This window comes from Adiantum capillus-veneris, chromosome 27 (assembly GCF_014529385.1).
Source record: "Adiantum capillus-veneris isolate H3 chromosome 27, ASM1452938v2, whole genome shotgun sequence".
NCBI classification, from domain to species: Eukaryota; Viridiplantae; Streptophyta; class Polypodiopsida; order Polypodiales; family Pteridaceae; genus Adiantum; species Adiantum capillus-veneris.
Window position 1 is genome coordinate 6961183 of NC_140957.1, and position 15733 is coordinate 6976915.

General features: G+C 44.1%; 1 protein-coding gene across 1 annotated transcript; it reads left to right on the plus strand.

The window, feature by feature from the left end:
• Window positions 1–12941: 12941 nt before the first annotated feature.
• LOC147421454 (uncharacterized) lies at window positions 12942–15299 on the plus strand. The gene is made up of 4 exons (XM_086503588.1): window positions 12942–14244; window positions 14417–14653; window positions 14782–14833; window positions 15005–15299. Exons 1-4 carry the CDS (start codon window positions 13820–13822, stop codon window positions 15218–15220), a joined length of 930 nt encoding a protein of 309 aa, XP_086359714.1. The 5' UTR covers window positions 12942–13819; the 3' UTR covers window positions 15221–15299.
• The last annotated feature ends 434 nt before the right edge of the window (window positions 15300–15733 follow it).

Sequence of the window (15733 nt, forward strand, 5' to 3'; positions counted from 1 at the left end):
CATTTGTTTTTGCAGATGAAAGACCATATCTCCAAATGCTCCTTGTTGACTGGTGATCGGTAAGAGGTTCCCTCTTTATGAACTACTATGATACTATCTATCAATGATTGAGTGTACACTATGGACTTTAATTGCTATGCTCAACTCAATTTCAGTCGATACAATATATTGGAGTGTGTGGAGAGACGATGGACTTTCATGAGCCATCCCATCCATGCGATGGCCACCATGCTTCATCCTCTCTACAGGTCGCCAAAGCTATGGAGTGATACCTTCCTCAGCACAAAACAATCTGAGTATGTTGGGCTTATGTTTTCACAGGATGATCAGCTTCAGATAGATAGGGATTTCACCAACTACATGAACGGCATCGGTGTTTCTTTTACGAGGGCAGTAGCCTCAAGGAAGGAAGCCACAAAGTTTCCTTTGACATGGTGGCACTCGTATGGGAGGGTTGATCTTCCTAACCTCTCATGCCAAGCTCTTCGTGTTCTTTCTCAGGTAAAAGTCCATTTAACATTATACTTTTTCATCTTTATATTACAACACAATCATAAATTCCACTTACTTAATTTTGCACACAGGATTGCTCGGCTGGAGCATGTGAGCGCAATTGGAGCTCTTACTCTCTCATCCACACGAAGATTCAAAATCTCCTTAGCACTTCTCAATTGGAGAAGTTGGTGTTTTTTAGGGCTAACATGAGGCTCGAGCGGAGTTACCAATCTTTGGGGCAACCCAAACAGGTAAATGAATCGTCTTATGGCTGCTGGCATAAACACATATTATAACTTTTTTGTTCACTACCATTTATTTTACTCTTGAACAGGTGGATGTGACACAGCTCAAGATGGTAGATGATCCTACTCCAGAGGAGATTGACCGACAGATTAGAGACGAGCAGGAGGCGATTCTCAGAGAGCTGCATAGGGAGCTTGAGAGTGTGGATCGTCATGTGACCAGATCACGTGCATGAGCTCTCAACATTCCTCTATGTCCGACGCTTCCAGATGCAGACATTGTGAGACGAGAGAGTATTCGTTTGGGGAAGCTTCCTGTTCTCTCCTCTCGCCCACGAGAAAATGAAGTTGTCCAACTCATTCACACCGAGATTGTTGATTTCTCTGAGGAGGCTAGCGGTGCAGAGGTGCTTGTTCCAGATGCCATTGTTGTTGAGCCAGAGTTTGATGAAGAGGGCAATGTCCTTGATGATGGGGGCATGCTCTCTACCGAGGATTCATCTTCAGCATCTGACACAGACTTTTGAGGCTATAGGCATGCCGCCTAATAGCCTATGTGCATGCTTTGGAGAGCAGCAGACTTTTATTGTGTTTCATTAATTTGTTTCAGTTTGTATGGCATATACAATGCCGGCTTGTGGCTGATGCCATAGACATTATGCTTGTAGTTGAGTTTGGACGGTTGTACATGTGTTTCATTGTTTTGTTTTAGTTTGTATTGGATTTACAGTGCCGGCTTTTGGCTGATGCCACTGACAGTATGCTTGTATTTGAACTTGGTTTTATGATTTATCATTGAGGCTTGAGGCATTTGAGTTTTATGTCCAATTGTCAATATGTTCATTTTCAGCATTGTAATTTGTAATGTAAATTTGTTTATGAGTCTATGGGTTTTTCACTAAAACATGAGTTTTTTTACAAATGGTATGTACCTATTACGTACCTGAAAGGTGGTTCAATACGGAAGTACGTTTTGTACATACCTAAAACATGTCGTACACTACGTACCTTTCCACCTTGGTTGCCCATGTGCAGATGCGGCCTCAGTGGCTGTAACAACAATAGAAGAGCTAGGGGAGAATCCGCGAGGCAATCCACCTACAATTGCCAGCGAGGGAGCCAACACAGAGAAGAAAAGAACTAGTGGTCATAAGAGGAAACAACCAGTAAGATTGAGGATTGGCAAGGACCAAGAGGAGGTGAATTGGCAACTTGTGGATTGGTTTGAACAGTCGGACAATAAGAGAATTTCTTGGGAGAAAGAGGTCGTCCAGAACAATCACCAAGAATTTGCAGCAAACCTTGAGCTTCAATGTAGCCGCCTTGAGCTCGAAACGTAGACGAAGTGAAGAGAGGCGGGAGATTGAGCAGGGATCGAACATGGCCCTTTTTGAGATCGCATCCTCCATAAAAAGCCTGGCAAATGTGCTTAAGGATGACGGCCAAAAGTGAAAAGAAGGCAAACAATGGAGACTGAAATTTATTTTTTCAAATGGTTATGTAGGTTTTGGAAACGGTTTTCATCATTCTTTTCTTGAAACGGTGATGCTCAATTTTTTGTTTCCATGAAGTATGGTGCTAGAATTTTTCCACCACATTTTTTACTTGTATCTGGTTGTCGAACGTTCTTGATTTCGTGGAAGATTAAGTGGTGTGTTAATTGTTCATTTCCATGACCTATAGGCTATGTACAAGCTAGCTGGCTGTTTTTGTGTGCTCTGTACACTACTTTCCATATAATTACATGTTCTCCAAGCACACTGCTTTGTTACAAAAGGTCAAAGTAAAGATGTTGAAGCCATATATTATGCTTGATGGTCGTTTGTAGCTTTGTAGTCATGAACTAGTATTCACGCATGCTGATTGTATAGGCACCGGTGACCACTAGTCTATTCATTGAACTATAACTTAATGTACAATACTTTCAATGTATGTGCTAATTGTATTATTGTACAATGTTACAAGTGATCAACAAAGAACTCCAATTCCGTGCAATAGACTTTCAATGTATGCACTGCAATGTCGATGCTCCAAGAGGCAATAAGATAACAACATCTGCAAACAACAATGCATGATACGTCCTCCTCATGCATAGCAAAATTCGAAGGCTTTGTATTAGCGTGAAAATGCAGACTTGTCGATGACATGTGACGATACATATAATTGATCTCTCAAGTAATGCTTCATAGCTCAAACAAAGATGCTTATACAAACAAAAGCATCAAGAGACCCGCATTGAAGGAGTAGAGTTAAATCATCAATTGAAGTTGGCTAGAAATGGAAGTTTGCAAGTTTACAAAAATCGATGGAACACCCTGCCAACTACCACAGTAGACATTTATTGATATGTTTCATCCAGTGCAAAAGTCGAGGTGCAACTCACTAATCAAGCATTGCCCTCTTCCAAGGACTTCGCTAGAGAGTCTCTCATGGCCAATGGATTTGCTTGAGCCGCGTTTCCAGGAGGGTAAACTTCATATGTGTACCTCACTGTCCTGCAAGGGCTTTGCATTCACAGCTACGTTGTGCAGAATGCAGCAGGCAGCTACAAATTTCACCACATATTTTGGCTTAGGGTGGAAAATTTTCCCATTCAAGTACCGCCAGCGTTGCTTGAGGCATCCAAATGCACGCTCCACCACTGTTCTCGTGGAAGACAACTTGAAATTGAAGTCCTTCCTTTGATTGGTGTCTGGGTTAGGGTATGGCACCGTACACCAATCAAAAAGTTGATACCCTCCATCCCCTACAATGTACTCGCGAAAGGAGTAGTTCCTATCCACAAACTGTGGGCACGCGAAATATCTTACACTCACGACATTGCCATAGAATGAAGAGTTCTGCATCACTTGCTTGTTGTTGGTTGATCCAGGCCACCCTACAAAAACATCTAGGAAGCGTAGATCCATGTCGACCACACACTGAACACACATAGAGTAATTCTTGTTTTGATCAAACCAATTATTGAACATGAGTGACAGCTTCTACTCCCGCAGCAGTTTGGCAAGCCTCTCTGTGTCTTGAAACCCTCCTTCACATGGGCCATTTCAACAGCGTCTCTTGGCCAATGAATGAAGTGACTCTTGTACATGAGAAAACCATCAACAATGTCATAATAACTACTATCAATTCTCCTAAATGATTTTCTCATGTTAAACTGATCATTTAATATGGGGAAGTACTAGGGGAGAAAAAGCTAGATTATTGGTTGTAAACACCAAGGGACTGCCATGCCTGGTCCATCCGCCCAACCTCCCTTTAATAGGCTCCTAGCCCCTTTCGGACCCCTTCCCACTGGCAGCCGGCCCTTGGCCGAGTCCGTGACCCCTTGGTTGGGCCCTTGGCCTGACATTACTCCCCCCTTGGAGAAGCGTTTTCATCCTCGAAAACAAAAGTGGGGAATTTCTTCTTAAGAACACTAATGTTTTCCCAAGTGGCACCCTCTTCAGGGCGATCTTTCCACTTGACTAAAGCTTGACTACGTACATGATGACGAGTACGGAGTTCATGAAAATCTAAAATGCGTTCAGGTTCATGCGGTTGAGTGGGAGGTTCAGTGAAATCAACCAATATCTGCTGGCCGATAACATTGTCGTCCCCATGCAAGCGTTTACGTAAACGACTTACATGAAATACCGGATGGACACGTGAGTGCGCAGGTAACTCAAGTTTGTAGGCCCTATCACCAACTCGCTTGAGTATCTTGAATGGCCCACAATAACGTGGAGATAATTTGGGTGTAGGTCCAGTCTTCAGACTTTCTGAATTCTCTCGCACACGCAAAAATACCTCTTCACCTTCCGTGAAGGTAACTTGCCAACGTTTCTCATCAGCATACTTCTTATACCGATCCTGTGCTTGTCGAACATTTTGACGAGCAAGTCTCAGCATTTCCATATGATCTTGGAGAAACTCCTTGACCTGTTGGAGCTTCTTAGTTTCCAACCCCACCGTCACTGGTGATCTAAGTTGAAAACCATACATAAGCATGAATGGACTAAAACCAGTTGTAACATGCTTAGCACTATTATATGCAAACTCAAGAATAGGAAGATAATCTTCCCAATCTGATTGCTTCTTGCTAACGTATGCTCGTAGCATATCCTCTAGCACTTGGTTGATTCGTTCCGTCTGACCATCTGTTTCAGGATGATCAACCGTACTAAAATTAAGTTGTGTACCCAATCGTTTAAAAACAGCCCTCCAAAAATGACTGTTAAACTTGGGATCACGGTCACTCACAATGTTACTTGGCAATCCATACAACCGGTAAAGATTGTCCACAAATAACTTAGCTAATTCTGGCGTCTTAATGGTTGACTTGGTTGGAATAAACCGACAAAGTTTAGTCAACCGGTCTACGACCACCCATACCGAGTCATGTCCTCGAATAGTGGTTGGTAAACCCACAATAAAATCCATGGAGATACTTTCCCAATTACCATTGGGAATCTCTAAAGGATGTAAGAGTCCTCCTGCTTTCAGGCGCTCTGCTTTATTAACTTGACACTTTTGGCAATGCAAGACATAGTCTTGAACATACCCATGCAAACCTGGCCAGTAAAACTGTCGTCTTACGAGTGCATAAGTTTTCTTAATTCTCGGGTGCCCTGCACTTGGACTATCGTGACATTCATAAATAATTTGACGCCGAATGTCCGCGTCCGTCGGTACACACACTCTCCCCTTGTGGAGTAGGTACCCATCATCTATGGAAAAATTCTTCCATCTCTACAGTTCATCACTCAAAAGAGGAGAACTAGGTGTGGAGGAAACAAAACCACTACCAACATTGGAGTGAGAAGGATCACTCTTTCTAACATAGCTCCACACCTTGGAGTATGCAGTATCATGCTCGCACATACCTTTGAGAGATTCCAAAAACTCACTCCGCAATTCTGTGAAAAGGAGAGAGTTGATCTTTGGCATTCGGCTGAGAGCGTCAGCCACTACATTGTACCGCCCTTTGCGATATTGTAGCTTGGCATCATACTCTTGAAGAATCTCAACCCACCTGGCCTTGCGACCCTTCAAATCACTTTGTTGTGTGAATGATACTTTCATGGTCAAACACAATCTCGAACTGTGCACCATACAAATAATGTCGCCATGTCTTTAAAGCAGACACGATTGCATAGAGCTCTCGTTCGTAGGCAGAGTAATTCTGTTGTGTTGAGTCCAGCTTCTTGCTTTCAAATGCAATCGGCCGTCCCTCTTGCAGAAGGACTGCTCCAATCGCACAATTACTAGCATTCGGTTCCAAAACGAATGGCTTTAAGGGATCCACAATAGCCAAAACAGGAGCTGTGGCTAATGTGTCCTTAAGTTTGTCAAAGCTTTGCTGTTGTTCTAATCCCCACTGAAAAGTCTTGCCCTTGGCTTTCAACTGATCTGTCATGGGAACAACAATATGGGCATAGTTTTTAACGAATCGACGATAAAAACCTGCAATGCCTAAAAAATTTTGGAGCTCTTCCAAATTTTTGGGAGAGGGCCACCTCCGAATGGCATCCACCTTGGATTGATCCATGTGTAACCCTGCAGCTGAAATAACATGCCCCAAGTAGTGAATTTCCTCCTTGAGGAAATCACATTTGGATGCCTTGGCATATAACTGATTTTGGCGTAACAAATGAAACACTTGTTTCAAATGTACTAAGTGCTCTTCCTCAGATGCACTATATACAAGAATGTCATCGAGGAAAACGATAACAAAATTTTCCAAGTATGGTCTCAAGACACTATCCATGAGTGTCATGAACGTAGCTGGAGCATTGGTTAACCCAAAGGGCATTACCAAAAACTCATAATGTCCAAACCTTGTTCGGAACGTTGTTTTGGGTATATCCGCAAGCCTGATGCGTACTTGATGATACCCAGATCTTAAATCAATCTTTGAAAATATACGAGCGTGGGTGAGCTTATCAAACAGCTCAGCTACTCGTGGCAACGGGTACTTGTTAGTAACCGCATTTAATCCACAGTAATCTACGCACATGCGCATACTACCGTCCTTTTTCTTCACCAAGAGAATGGGAGAGGCCCATGGTGAAGAATTTGGTTGAATAAACCCTCTACTGAGATAGTCAGCAAGCTGACATTCCACCTCAGTAGCCTCCGAATGACTCATTCGGTAAGGCGGTTTACTCACTGGCTTACTGCCTGCAACCACGTCTATGCCATGTTGCACAAAATGTGTCAGTGGTAGCCCTGGTGGCAAATCATCTGGGAACACATCCTTGAATTCCCTTAAAAGTTCCTTCAATTCATTAGCAACATTTGCTTGTTTTGAATTAGTAGACATAGCTGGAAGAGGAAAGAGAGAAGAATGCGGCGTTGAGGAAGTTTTATTCAAAACTTTAGCATCATTAAAAACATCATCCACATTGGAAATAAAATGGCACAGTGAGTAACACAAAAAGAGTTCTTCTATTGCATCATCAGAAGCGAGATTCATAAGCTCAGCTGTACAAATAAGTGGTGAGGAAGGTACATCCTTCTCCCCCAACAGCAGCACGTGCACACCATTGGATTCGAACATTAGACTATTATGCTCATAGCTACGTCTAAGGGATGATCCTAAACTATGCAACCATTCACGACTAAGAACCACATCCGCCCTCTCCATATTCATGACTTGGAAATCCAAAGAGGTACGGTATCCTTGAATTTCCAGAGGTACATCTTTAATCTGAGTTTCCCATATCTCAGAATCATGGCCGTTAATCATTGCCACCTTGTAGCGATGGGAACTCGGGGTTTGGGAAAATTTGAGTCGTTTCACCAATTTATAATTGATGAAATTGTGCGACGCACCATCGTCTACCAAGATCCGCACCCTGTGCCCTTGGATAGAGCCATGCATACGCACCAACTCATGTGGTCCGAAAGTCTGCTGCCACATGGAGGCCGTGATACAGCACTCATGCACCGCCTCGGTGTGTGTTACTTCCACATTAGCAAACTGGGAAGAGGATTCAAGAGGTAAAAGCTGCACCATATGTACTGCTTTTTCCTTCCCCTTGTCTTGAGCAGCAGATTTCCCCTTGGGACAATCCTTTTTGCTATGTCCAGTTCCCAAACATTTAAAGCACAAATTTTCTTTTTTGGCTTTCTCAAACTCTTCCGTTGAGAGAGGACCTCTAGACCCCTTGGGCTTTTTGGAGGTCTCTGATGCAGTGGAGACATTTTTTCTTTTATGATGCACATGCTGTGGACGTGTTAAAACAGGTGTAGTGCAATGCACATGCGAACTATGCAATGCCCGATCATCGGGATCATCATGGATGTGAGCTTGCACTATTGCGTCCTCAAGTGTTTGTGGATCCTGGGTTTTAACGTGCTTCTTAAGCTCGGGAGTTAACCCACGGATGAACCCACGCACCTGCTGAAAGGTATCCATCCCTTCCAGCTTGAGGATCACATCCCGATAATGGGAAACATATTCCAATAATGTTTTATGATGGCGCATAGAATATTCGTCCCAGGCGGTCCAATTTCTATCCTTCTCATTGGTAGGTAGAAATTCCTTCCTGAAGACAGTCTCAAAAGCTGCCCAAGTCTGTGGTAGCATGCCCTTCTCCTTGCGAGACATCCACCATTTGTAGGCCTTGCCATCCAAAGTCAGACTTGTCTGCAACGCCTTGGCTGCATCCGGGGTACGTCTAAGGTCACGAATACCATCCCACTTACTGAGAAAAATATTCACGGTGTCCTTGTTTCGCTCACGCTCTTCTCCCCGAAAAATTGGTGGCTTTGTATTTTTCAACAAATTGTCCACCTCTTTTTGGGTCAGAGAGTGCAGCGGTCCTGGAGGAGGGCCTTGCCCAGCAGCCGGCCCTTGGCCGGGTGTGGAGCCGTGCTCCTGAATTGGTTGACTAGCAGGGCTCGTGGCCTGCTGCTGCATATGCAACTTAATCAAATCGGATAATGCTGTGACATTCTGATTTAATTGTGCAAAATTCGTCTCAAGCACAGTCATGCGTGTTTGCAATGCACAGAAATCTTGCATGTCCAGCAACTCATATGCATCGTCTGTTGCCGTTGGGGCACGATTACTCTCCGTGAGAGGAACCGTCCGCGTAGCATCGACAGACGAAACGGGTGCGGACTGCTCGAAATCAAATGCATGATCCATATCTATGTCTGAATCCATGTTGTGGACGTACTGTGCGAGAAAAGAAAGAAGAATACCTGAATTCCAACGAGCTCGTAGCAGGTTGCTATAAGTAACCGTAGAATTACGCGTTGGATTAGAAAAAACGCTGAATTCGAAAACGAACGGCAATCCAACGAAGAGTAGCTTGAAAATAACGAGCAAGTCTGCAGCCGATGCTGCTCTTGAAAGTGTCGATCAAGTTGAAGTTGCCAACGAGCGGGGTTGCATCGTATGCACTACGCCAGAGGAACTTGAAATTTTCCGACAACTAGTGCAGCCGATAATAAACTCGAGAACACGAAGCAAGGTACCTTCACCACCGAGTTGGCGTGCATCGTATGCAAGAAACCAAAACCGGGAAATGTGCAACCAAGCTTTGGCGTGTCGAAATTTGAGAAGCCGAGTTGCAGCAGATGCGGGCTGAAAAATATGCAGTACCACAGCCTTTGTGTGCTGTGTGTGCCCACCGATGCAAGGATGGCAGTGGAAGAAGTAAGCTCGCCTTGCCAAGCCAAAGACCGTGGGCAAAGGCTCTTCACTAGACCATTAGGGTAACCCAAGTGAAGAGGGGATAAAAAAAAAATTGACGAAATTTTCCTTGCAGACAGAGCCGTCGACTGCGCTATGCAAAGAAGGTGAAGCAACTCACGATGCAGCAGACTTTTGGGGGCGGGCCAAGCACGAAAACTTGTTGAAATTGCCTTGCGCTTCAACTGAGCCTAAGATCGGCCACTTTCGTGCAGGTCGAAAATAGCTTCTTCCCCGACTTAGAGCTTCTGCACACACTGCGGCCTCGGCCCTCTTCCTCCTCCACTTGAGGTTGCATGCAACATGCAGCCAAGCAAAAAACGTGCCCAAGTTCTCAAAATAGCCTAAAGCTCTGATACTAGTGTAAACACCAAGGGACTGCCATGCCTGGTCCATCCGCCCAACCTCCCTTTAATAGGCTCCTAGCTCCTTTCGGACCCCTTCCCACTAGCAGCTGGCCCTTGGCCGAGTCTGTGACCCCTTGGTTTGGCCCTTGGCCTGACATTGGTAAGGCTAGCAAATTGGTCACAGTAGGGATCCAAAGAAGGGAAAATAGGGATCCAAATGGGGACCATCTATAGAAGAGCAATGTGCAAGCAATGGGCTTCAAATACCTAAGGTTCAGCCCATTAAGACTTCCAAAATGCTAAGGTTCCAAAATTCAAAGGTTAAGTCCAATGGCCAAACCTTAGGGATATTGGATGCTTTGTAAGTGTACAAAAAGTCTTTGCAAATCCCTAGATGGGAGGGGGCGAGCCCTTTTAGTAGGGGATGAGAGAGAAACACACACACACACTTGCAAGCCCTTTACACAAAGGGAATAGGAGAAGTTGCCCCCAAGGTGCACTCAAATCCTATTGGATGGCTATAGAGGTGGACCAATGAGAATTAGGCTAGAGTACATTTAGTTTAATTCATTTTAAAACACTTGATAAAAGAACCAATAGGAATTAAGCTCTCTAGAAGACTATTGGACATTCTCCCAAGGGGTCCAATGAGCATTCAGCAGCCCAATGGCTTGCCTACTTCCTATTGGCCAGAAGACAAAGGGGTCCAATGAGAGTTTAATTGCATTAATTAATTACCTAAAGCTCTCACAAAAGGGGAAAGGGGGACACATGTCAGAAGGCTAGCCATTATGTTTCTAAATTCTTATTGGCTAAGCCTGGGAGCCAATGGGGTGCTTGCATGAGTAAAATGCAAGAGGGGTCGACCATGAGAGAGAGAGGGGGCTGATTTTGGCAAGGCATTATCACACACACACTCACACAATCTCATGTGTGAAGCAAGAAGACTCTCTCTCTCCTTCTCAAGCTTTAATGGAAAGCTTGTCGTCTACTCCAAGCTTGTGAGAAGGGAGGCCTACACCAACAACTCTTGGCTTTGTGATGCAAATCCAACCAAGAGCCAAGCTTCAATGCATGCTCATCTCCTCTACCATGCTAATTACTAAGCTATGCTAAGCTTTTATGAGTGATTATGTGAGGAGATATACTTCTTTCTCGTAAGAATACTCCTTCTTCCTCTCAATCTACTCTCATACCCCGCTAGCTCTCACCATCTTCGAAGGTGTGTGAGGTCTTGGGTTTGAGACCGTGAGGGAATTGATGTTGTGTTTTATAAGTGTGTGCATGGTGCTTGGAGCTTCCATCTTCATTGCACCAGCAAGATATTGAAGGAACACAAAGTATTGTATTGTAAAATGTCTCCCTTGATGGGGGAAACCTATAATACAAAGCCTTTTGGAGGGGGGACCGGCTCCATGTAAATCGGGTCCTCAACTATTGTCAATAGCTTAATTTCTCTCTCTTTTGAAGTATTGTTCATGCCTATCTAACTAGGTGTTATTCATTTTGTTGCTCTCTCGATCCAAGCACTCTTGCTATGCTCATTAGGAATCTATTCTAATGAAATGCTCACTATGTTTATGCTATTTTCCGCTACACACAAGTTTCTAGGCCATTAAATGCTACAAAAAAACTTGTAGACAATCTTGGAGATGGTTGACTTGCCAACTCCCAAGTGCTCGCCTATCTCAATTAATCTTGCGCCACTTGCCAGGCGCAATAAGGCAATTGCCACCCTCTTCTCTACTGAGATAATCCTTCTGCTTATTGTCCTCAATGGCTCTGGGATATCACGCTGGCATAGGTGCTCATGGAGGAATGAGCTCACTTGTTGCAAAAGGAAAAACGGCAATCGAAACACCTCTTTGAAGTGTTGATCATCCCCTCGTGTAGCCATGACATAGAAGTTCCACCAGTTGATTGTGCGAGGCTTTACGTAGAAGTGAGTCATGCAGCCGACGGATCTCTCTTTGATCACCTTCTGTGCAACTCCATGTAGCCTATCGTTGATCATAGCCAACAATAGAAGATTGCGACATCCACATGCAGATGATTGGTGGGATTTCCTATGTCCATGAAGGACTGCAATTGGCTCTATCTCCTCACAATCCACCTCCATGTCAGAAACAACATCATGCATTTGCTTCACGTGCACACTGACCACCACCACTAACAACATCAACAGTTGATAGAATGCCTCCATCAAGCCATCGAGCAATGCCATGGAGAAGCAAATTCCGATTCGAGAAGCAGGTAATAGCAATGTGTAGCTAAGTGGAAGAAAATGAGCAAATGCTGGTGGATGGGTGGCACAACATGCAAGCTTCTACCTTCTATTTGGAGGATGAGATATTGAAAGCAGCAATGCAAATTCACTGTAAGGAAGAGTGCAAGAACTAGTTGATGGTTGTGTGCATACTCTACTTGAAGTGAACATTGCAGGATGGAACAAGAGGAGAAGTTCTTTGTGCACAGTACACTAATAACTTGAAGTGGGCAATTGCATTATCAATCAGACTCCTGGTGAAAACGTGCAGGAGAGAGAGGAGGAGGAAAAGCTACCCGCCAAAAAATGTTCCCCTTTTTAATAAATTTTCTATGATTGGGGGACGTTTTAAAAGTTGGCAACCAAGTGAGCTAGCTCCACGTGAACCAAACGCTGCCTGGTTGTGGGTTGGCAACATGTTGAACTAGCTCATAGCAAGGCTCGGGAAACATTCTTTGTGGACGCGGCTTTGGAACCTTTTCACATGCATATGAACAGTCTAACTCTAAATTTGAGAGGGATAATCACACTAAAAATCTCATATTATAACTAAAAGTTTCATAATTTGAATCGGCCTGAGAACCTTCTTGCCCAAACTTGAGCCGGCCATTTTTCATTTTGAACAGGCTTTGGATAAAGCGAACCTATCTTAAGTCCGCGTGAGTAGTGCCCAATGCCAATCGCAATATTACTCTAGTCTCTAGGCCAAGTTAAAGTAACTCTTGCCTTGCAAACATGAGGGAATATGTCGGTCGAGTCTTCACATGGACTCCCACTTTCCACGGCACTCCAAATTGGAAATTGAAGAATCCATCGGAACTCGCAACGTGGGTAGGCCATTTGTGGGGCAGTTTGGGTTTGTTGCTCAAAGCGAAGTGGTGAATATTGTAATAAGCTTGGAAAATTGGATGCTACCACGTATTTACAGAAGTCAGGACTCAGGAACACTGCGTGCAGCGTGCTCTTTGTCTTCATATGCTACGACTAGTCACTTGACACTCGCTCTAGCCTCTCACTGCTCAGGTCGAATCGTCGACTAGTAGTAGTAGTAGTAGTTGTAGTAGTAGGCTAGGCTGTTGTTGAGAGTCCACCCGCCTGCCTGCTGCCAACTGCCAAGCGGAAGAGTCTTTGGCAGGCCGCCCAGGTCAACCCCTCCCAGCACGCGGCACGGGGGGAGAGAGCGCTGCCGATAATTAGAGGGCAGATGCTGCATCACGTCCTTCGCGCCTAATTCCGCGCCTCAATCCACCCAAATCTTATCTCTATCGATCATGCTCACTAGGCCTACTTATTATTCAATCTCTTAAATCAGTAATAGAAATTATGTCTTAATTCGGCAGAACGATCTGTATGATTTGCCTGCAGCTTCGGCCATAATCTCAGCTAATGTATTTAATACATTATAATTAGATAATGAGCCGGCGCTGCATGCAGGCGCCACACTCGCATGAGGAAGACGTAGCTAGTACTTAATTAACAGCAAACTGTTGGCATATTGCTTTATGAAGCAGTAGTACTGCTTCAGGTTCCAAAAGAGTCACACACATTGCTACTCAACATGAGCCTCTTTTGCAATCCAGGCTTCATAAAGACGTGTCTGTAGTTCATGTCATGATGTGGTGATGGACTTTGAGTATAAAAGAGACCAAACCGGCCGATTGTATCCAAGATTTGATTGTCGGGGTAGACTTATTTATAAAAGTAGTGGAATAAATATAGATTACTGCTCTAATCACGACACCATTTCTGAGTGCCAGTCCAGGAAATATTCGTGAAGAATATGGTGATTCAAGGTTACAAGGGTCGGGTGGGGGTACCTAATTACATGAAGAAGATGATACGGCAGAGATACGTTAATCGCAATTATGATACAATGCTGAGAGGTGCAGAATTTTCAGATTGTGATGTCGATCATCATGGGCTGATGTGCTGCTCAGCCGACATGAAATGTATAGCTGATCATGATCATGATGTTGAATCGCCAAAGCATGCAGGTGTAGCCACTAATCACAGTTCCCCATCTTCTCTTCTAACGCAATGCAGTGGGGGATCAGGAGTGCGCCATGAGCAGTGCAGTGCAAGCTGGAAGTGGCGTGGCATTGCAGAGGATTGCCTGTGGCTTGCATCAGCTGCGTTCATCCTCTATTATGGTGACTTCCGCTCCGATTTCTTCTCTCTTCTTGCCAATGACGGCAGGGTCTTGAGGTAAGGTAACATTAATTGCTTTTACGTGCCATTCTCTATGGAATGAATGTCTCTCTCTCTCTCTCTCTCTCTCTCTCTCTCTCGTATCATCTGCTATATTGCGTCTGCACAAAGATCACTCTCGAAGACTTTGCCCTTTTCTTTCTTAAACACTGCATGGAATATTATGCAGAACTCCGCTTCACATGGGATTGGCTTGCTTGATGATGGATGTGTGCGTGGTGATGCTGTACCTAGCCCGAATAATGCGCACTTGGACTATTGTATTGCAGCAGGAGCAGTCATTTGAGAACAACGTCTGGTATTATATTGTTAACGCAAAGGAGTGCATGCAGGAGGTGCACGAAGTCGATCCGAGTGCATTACTACAAGTGGCGGTGGTAGCCATTGGATCCACAGCCTTCATACTGTAAGAGCCCAAATTTGACTTGAAAGTTTGCAGAATTACATGCATTGATTCAAATTTAAGCGGATTATGAGTAATTAATGACTGAATTAGAGCAGGCGACGTTGTAATACAATGTTTTATGGACACAGGATGTGCATTGCGTTGTGGCCCATTTGGAGCTTCCTCACCATTCCAATGCTGGTAATATTAGTGTACATTATAGTTTATAGTTGATAATAGAGGACTATTTGGGCGATGGACTTGCAGTAATGTATCTTAGCTCTGTTAAAACTGTATTACTGCAGATATAACTGTTTGCGGTCATGATTACAAATTGGACCATAAATAATATTGTGTGATGCATTAATGCAGTTCACCCTGCTCATGGCTCTCACGGTGGTGGCCCCTTATGTGTACATCATCATTGCTTGCACCAAGCAAGCAGCTAAGGACATGCAGACGGACGTGCAGGTGGAGACTATTATCGACGACAATATCCCAATTAGCTTATCAATCCCCCCTTTGCGTCATGTACACAGCACCGTCATCGATCACTCTCGCTCTCTAGCTAGCAGCAGCTCCTCCTGATTCATGATTCATGATCATATGTTATATATTGCAGTACACTGTCTCCCTATTATTACATAAAAAGCATGTACATTCCTGATACTAGTGTATTAGTAGACCTGTTTCTACTCAAGTATCCATGTTAGGATTTCACGGGCTCCCTATAGATAGGCACCGAATGGGGTGACCCTCCCCCTAGGGTCAATGTATTTTCCCTATTTTCACTTTTTAATTCAAAGTTACACAGTCTTCAAAAAAAAAAACAAAAAAGGCACCTAGAAGTAGTACCCTTTCTTTTTTTCCGACACACCAGAGGGCCCACGGGGGGATGTGCTTATCTTTTCCAAATATTAGCCATGTTACATGGTCGGGCAAGAGCCACGCGTAGGCATCACCATGGCCAACTAATTGATGCACCACGTGTTGGGAACGACGGAGAGAACTCGTAACAACCAGCTCGGAAGTAGTACCCTTCTTTAAAAAGAGCATATTTTCATTTGCCCTTGTAATGTCAAAATATCACAAATCTACAAG

Coding starts and splice junctions, on each gene's coding strand:
- LOC147421454 (XM_086503588.1), top strand. CDS start 13,820: ATGGTGATTCAAGGTTACAAGGGTCGGGTGGGGGTACCTAATTACATG. Junction 14,245..14,416: donor AATGACGGCAGGGTCTTGAG/GTAAGGTAACAT, acceptor AATATTATGCAG/AACTCCGCTTCACATGGGAT. Junction 14,834..15,004: donor TCCTCACCATTCCAATGCTG/GTAATATTAGTG, acceptor GCATTAATGCAG/TTCACCCTGCTCATGGCTCT.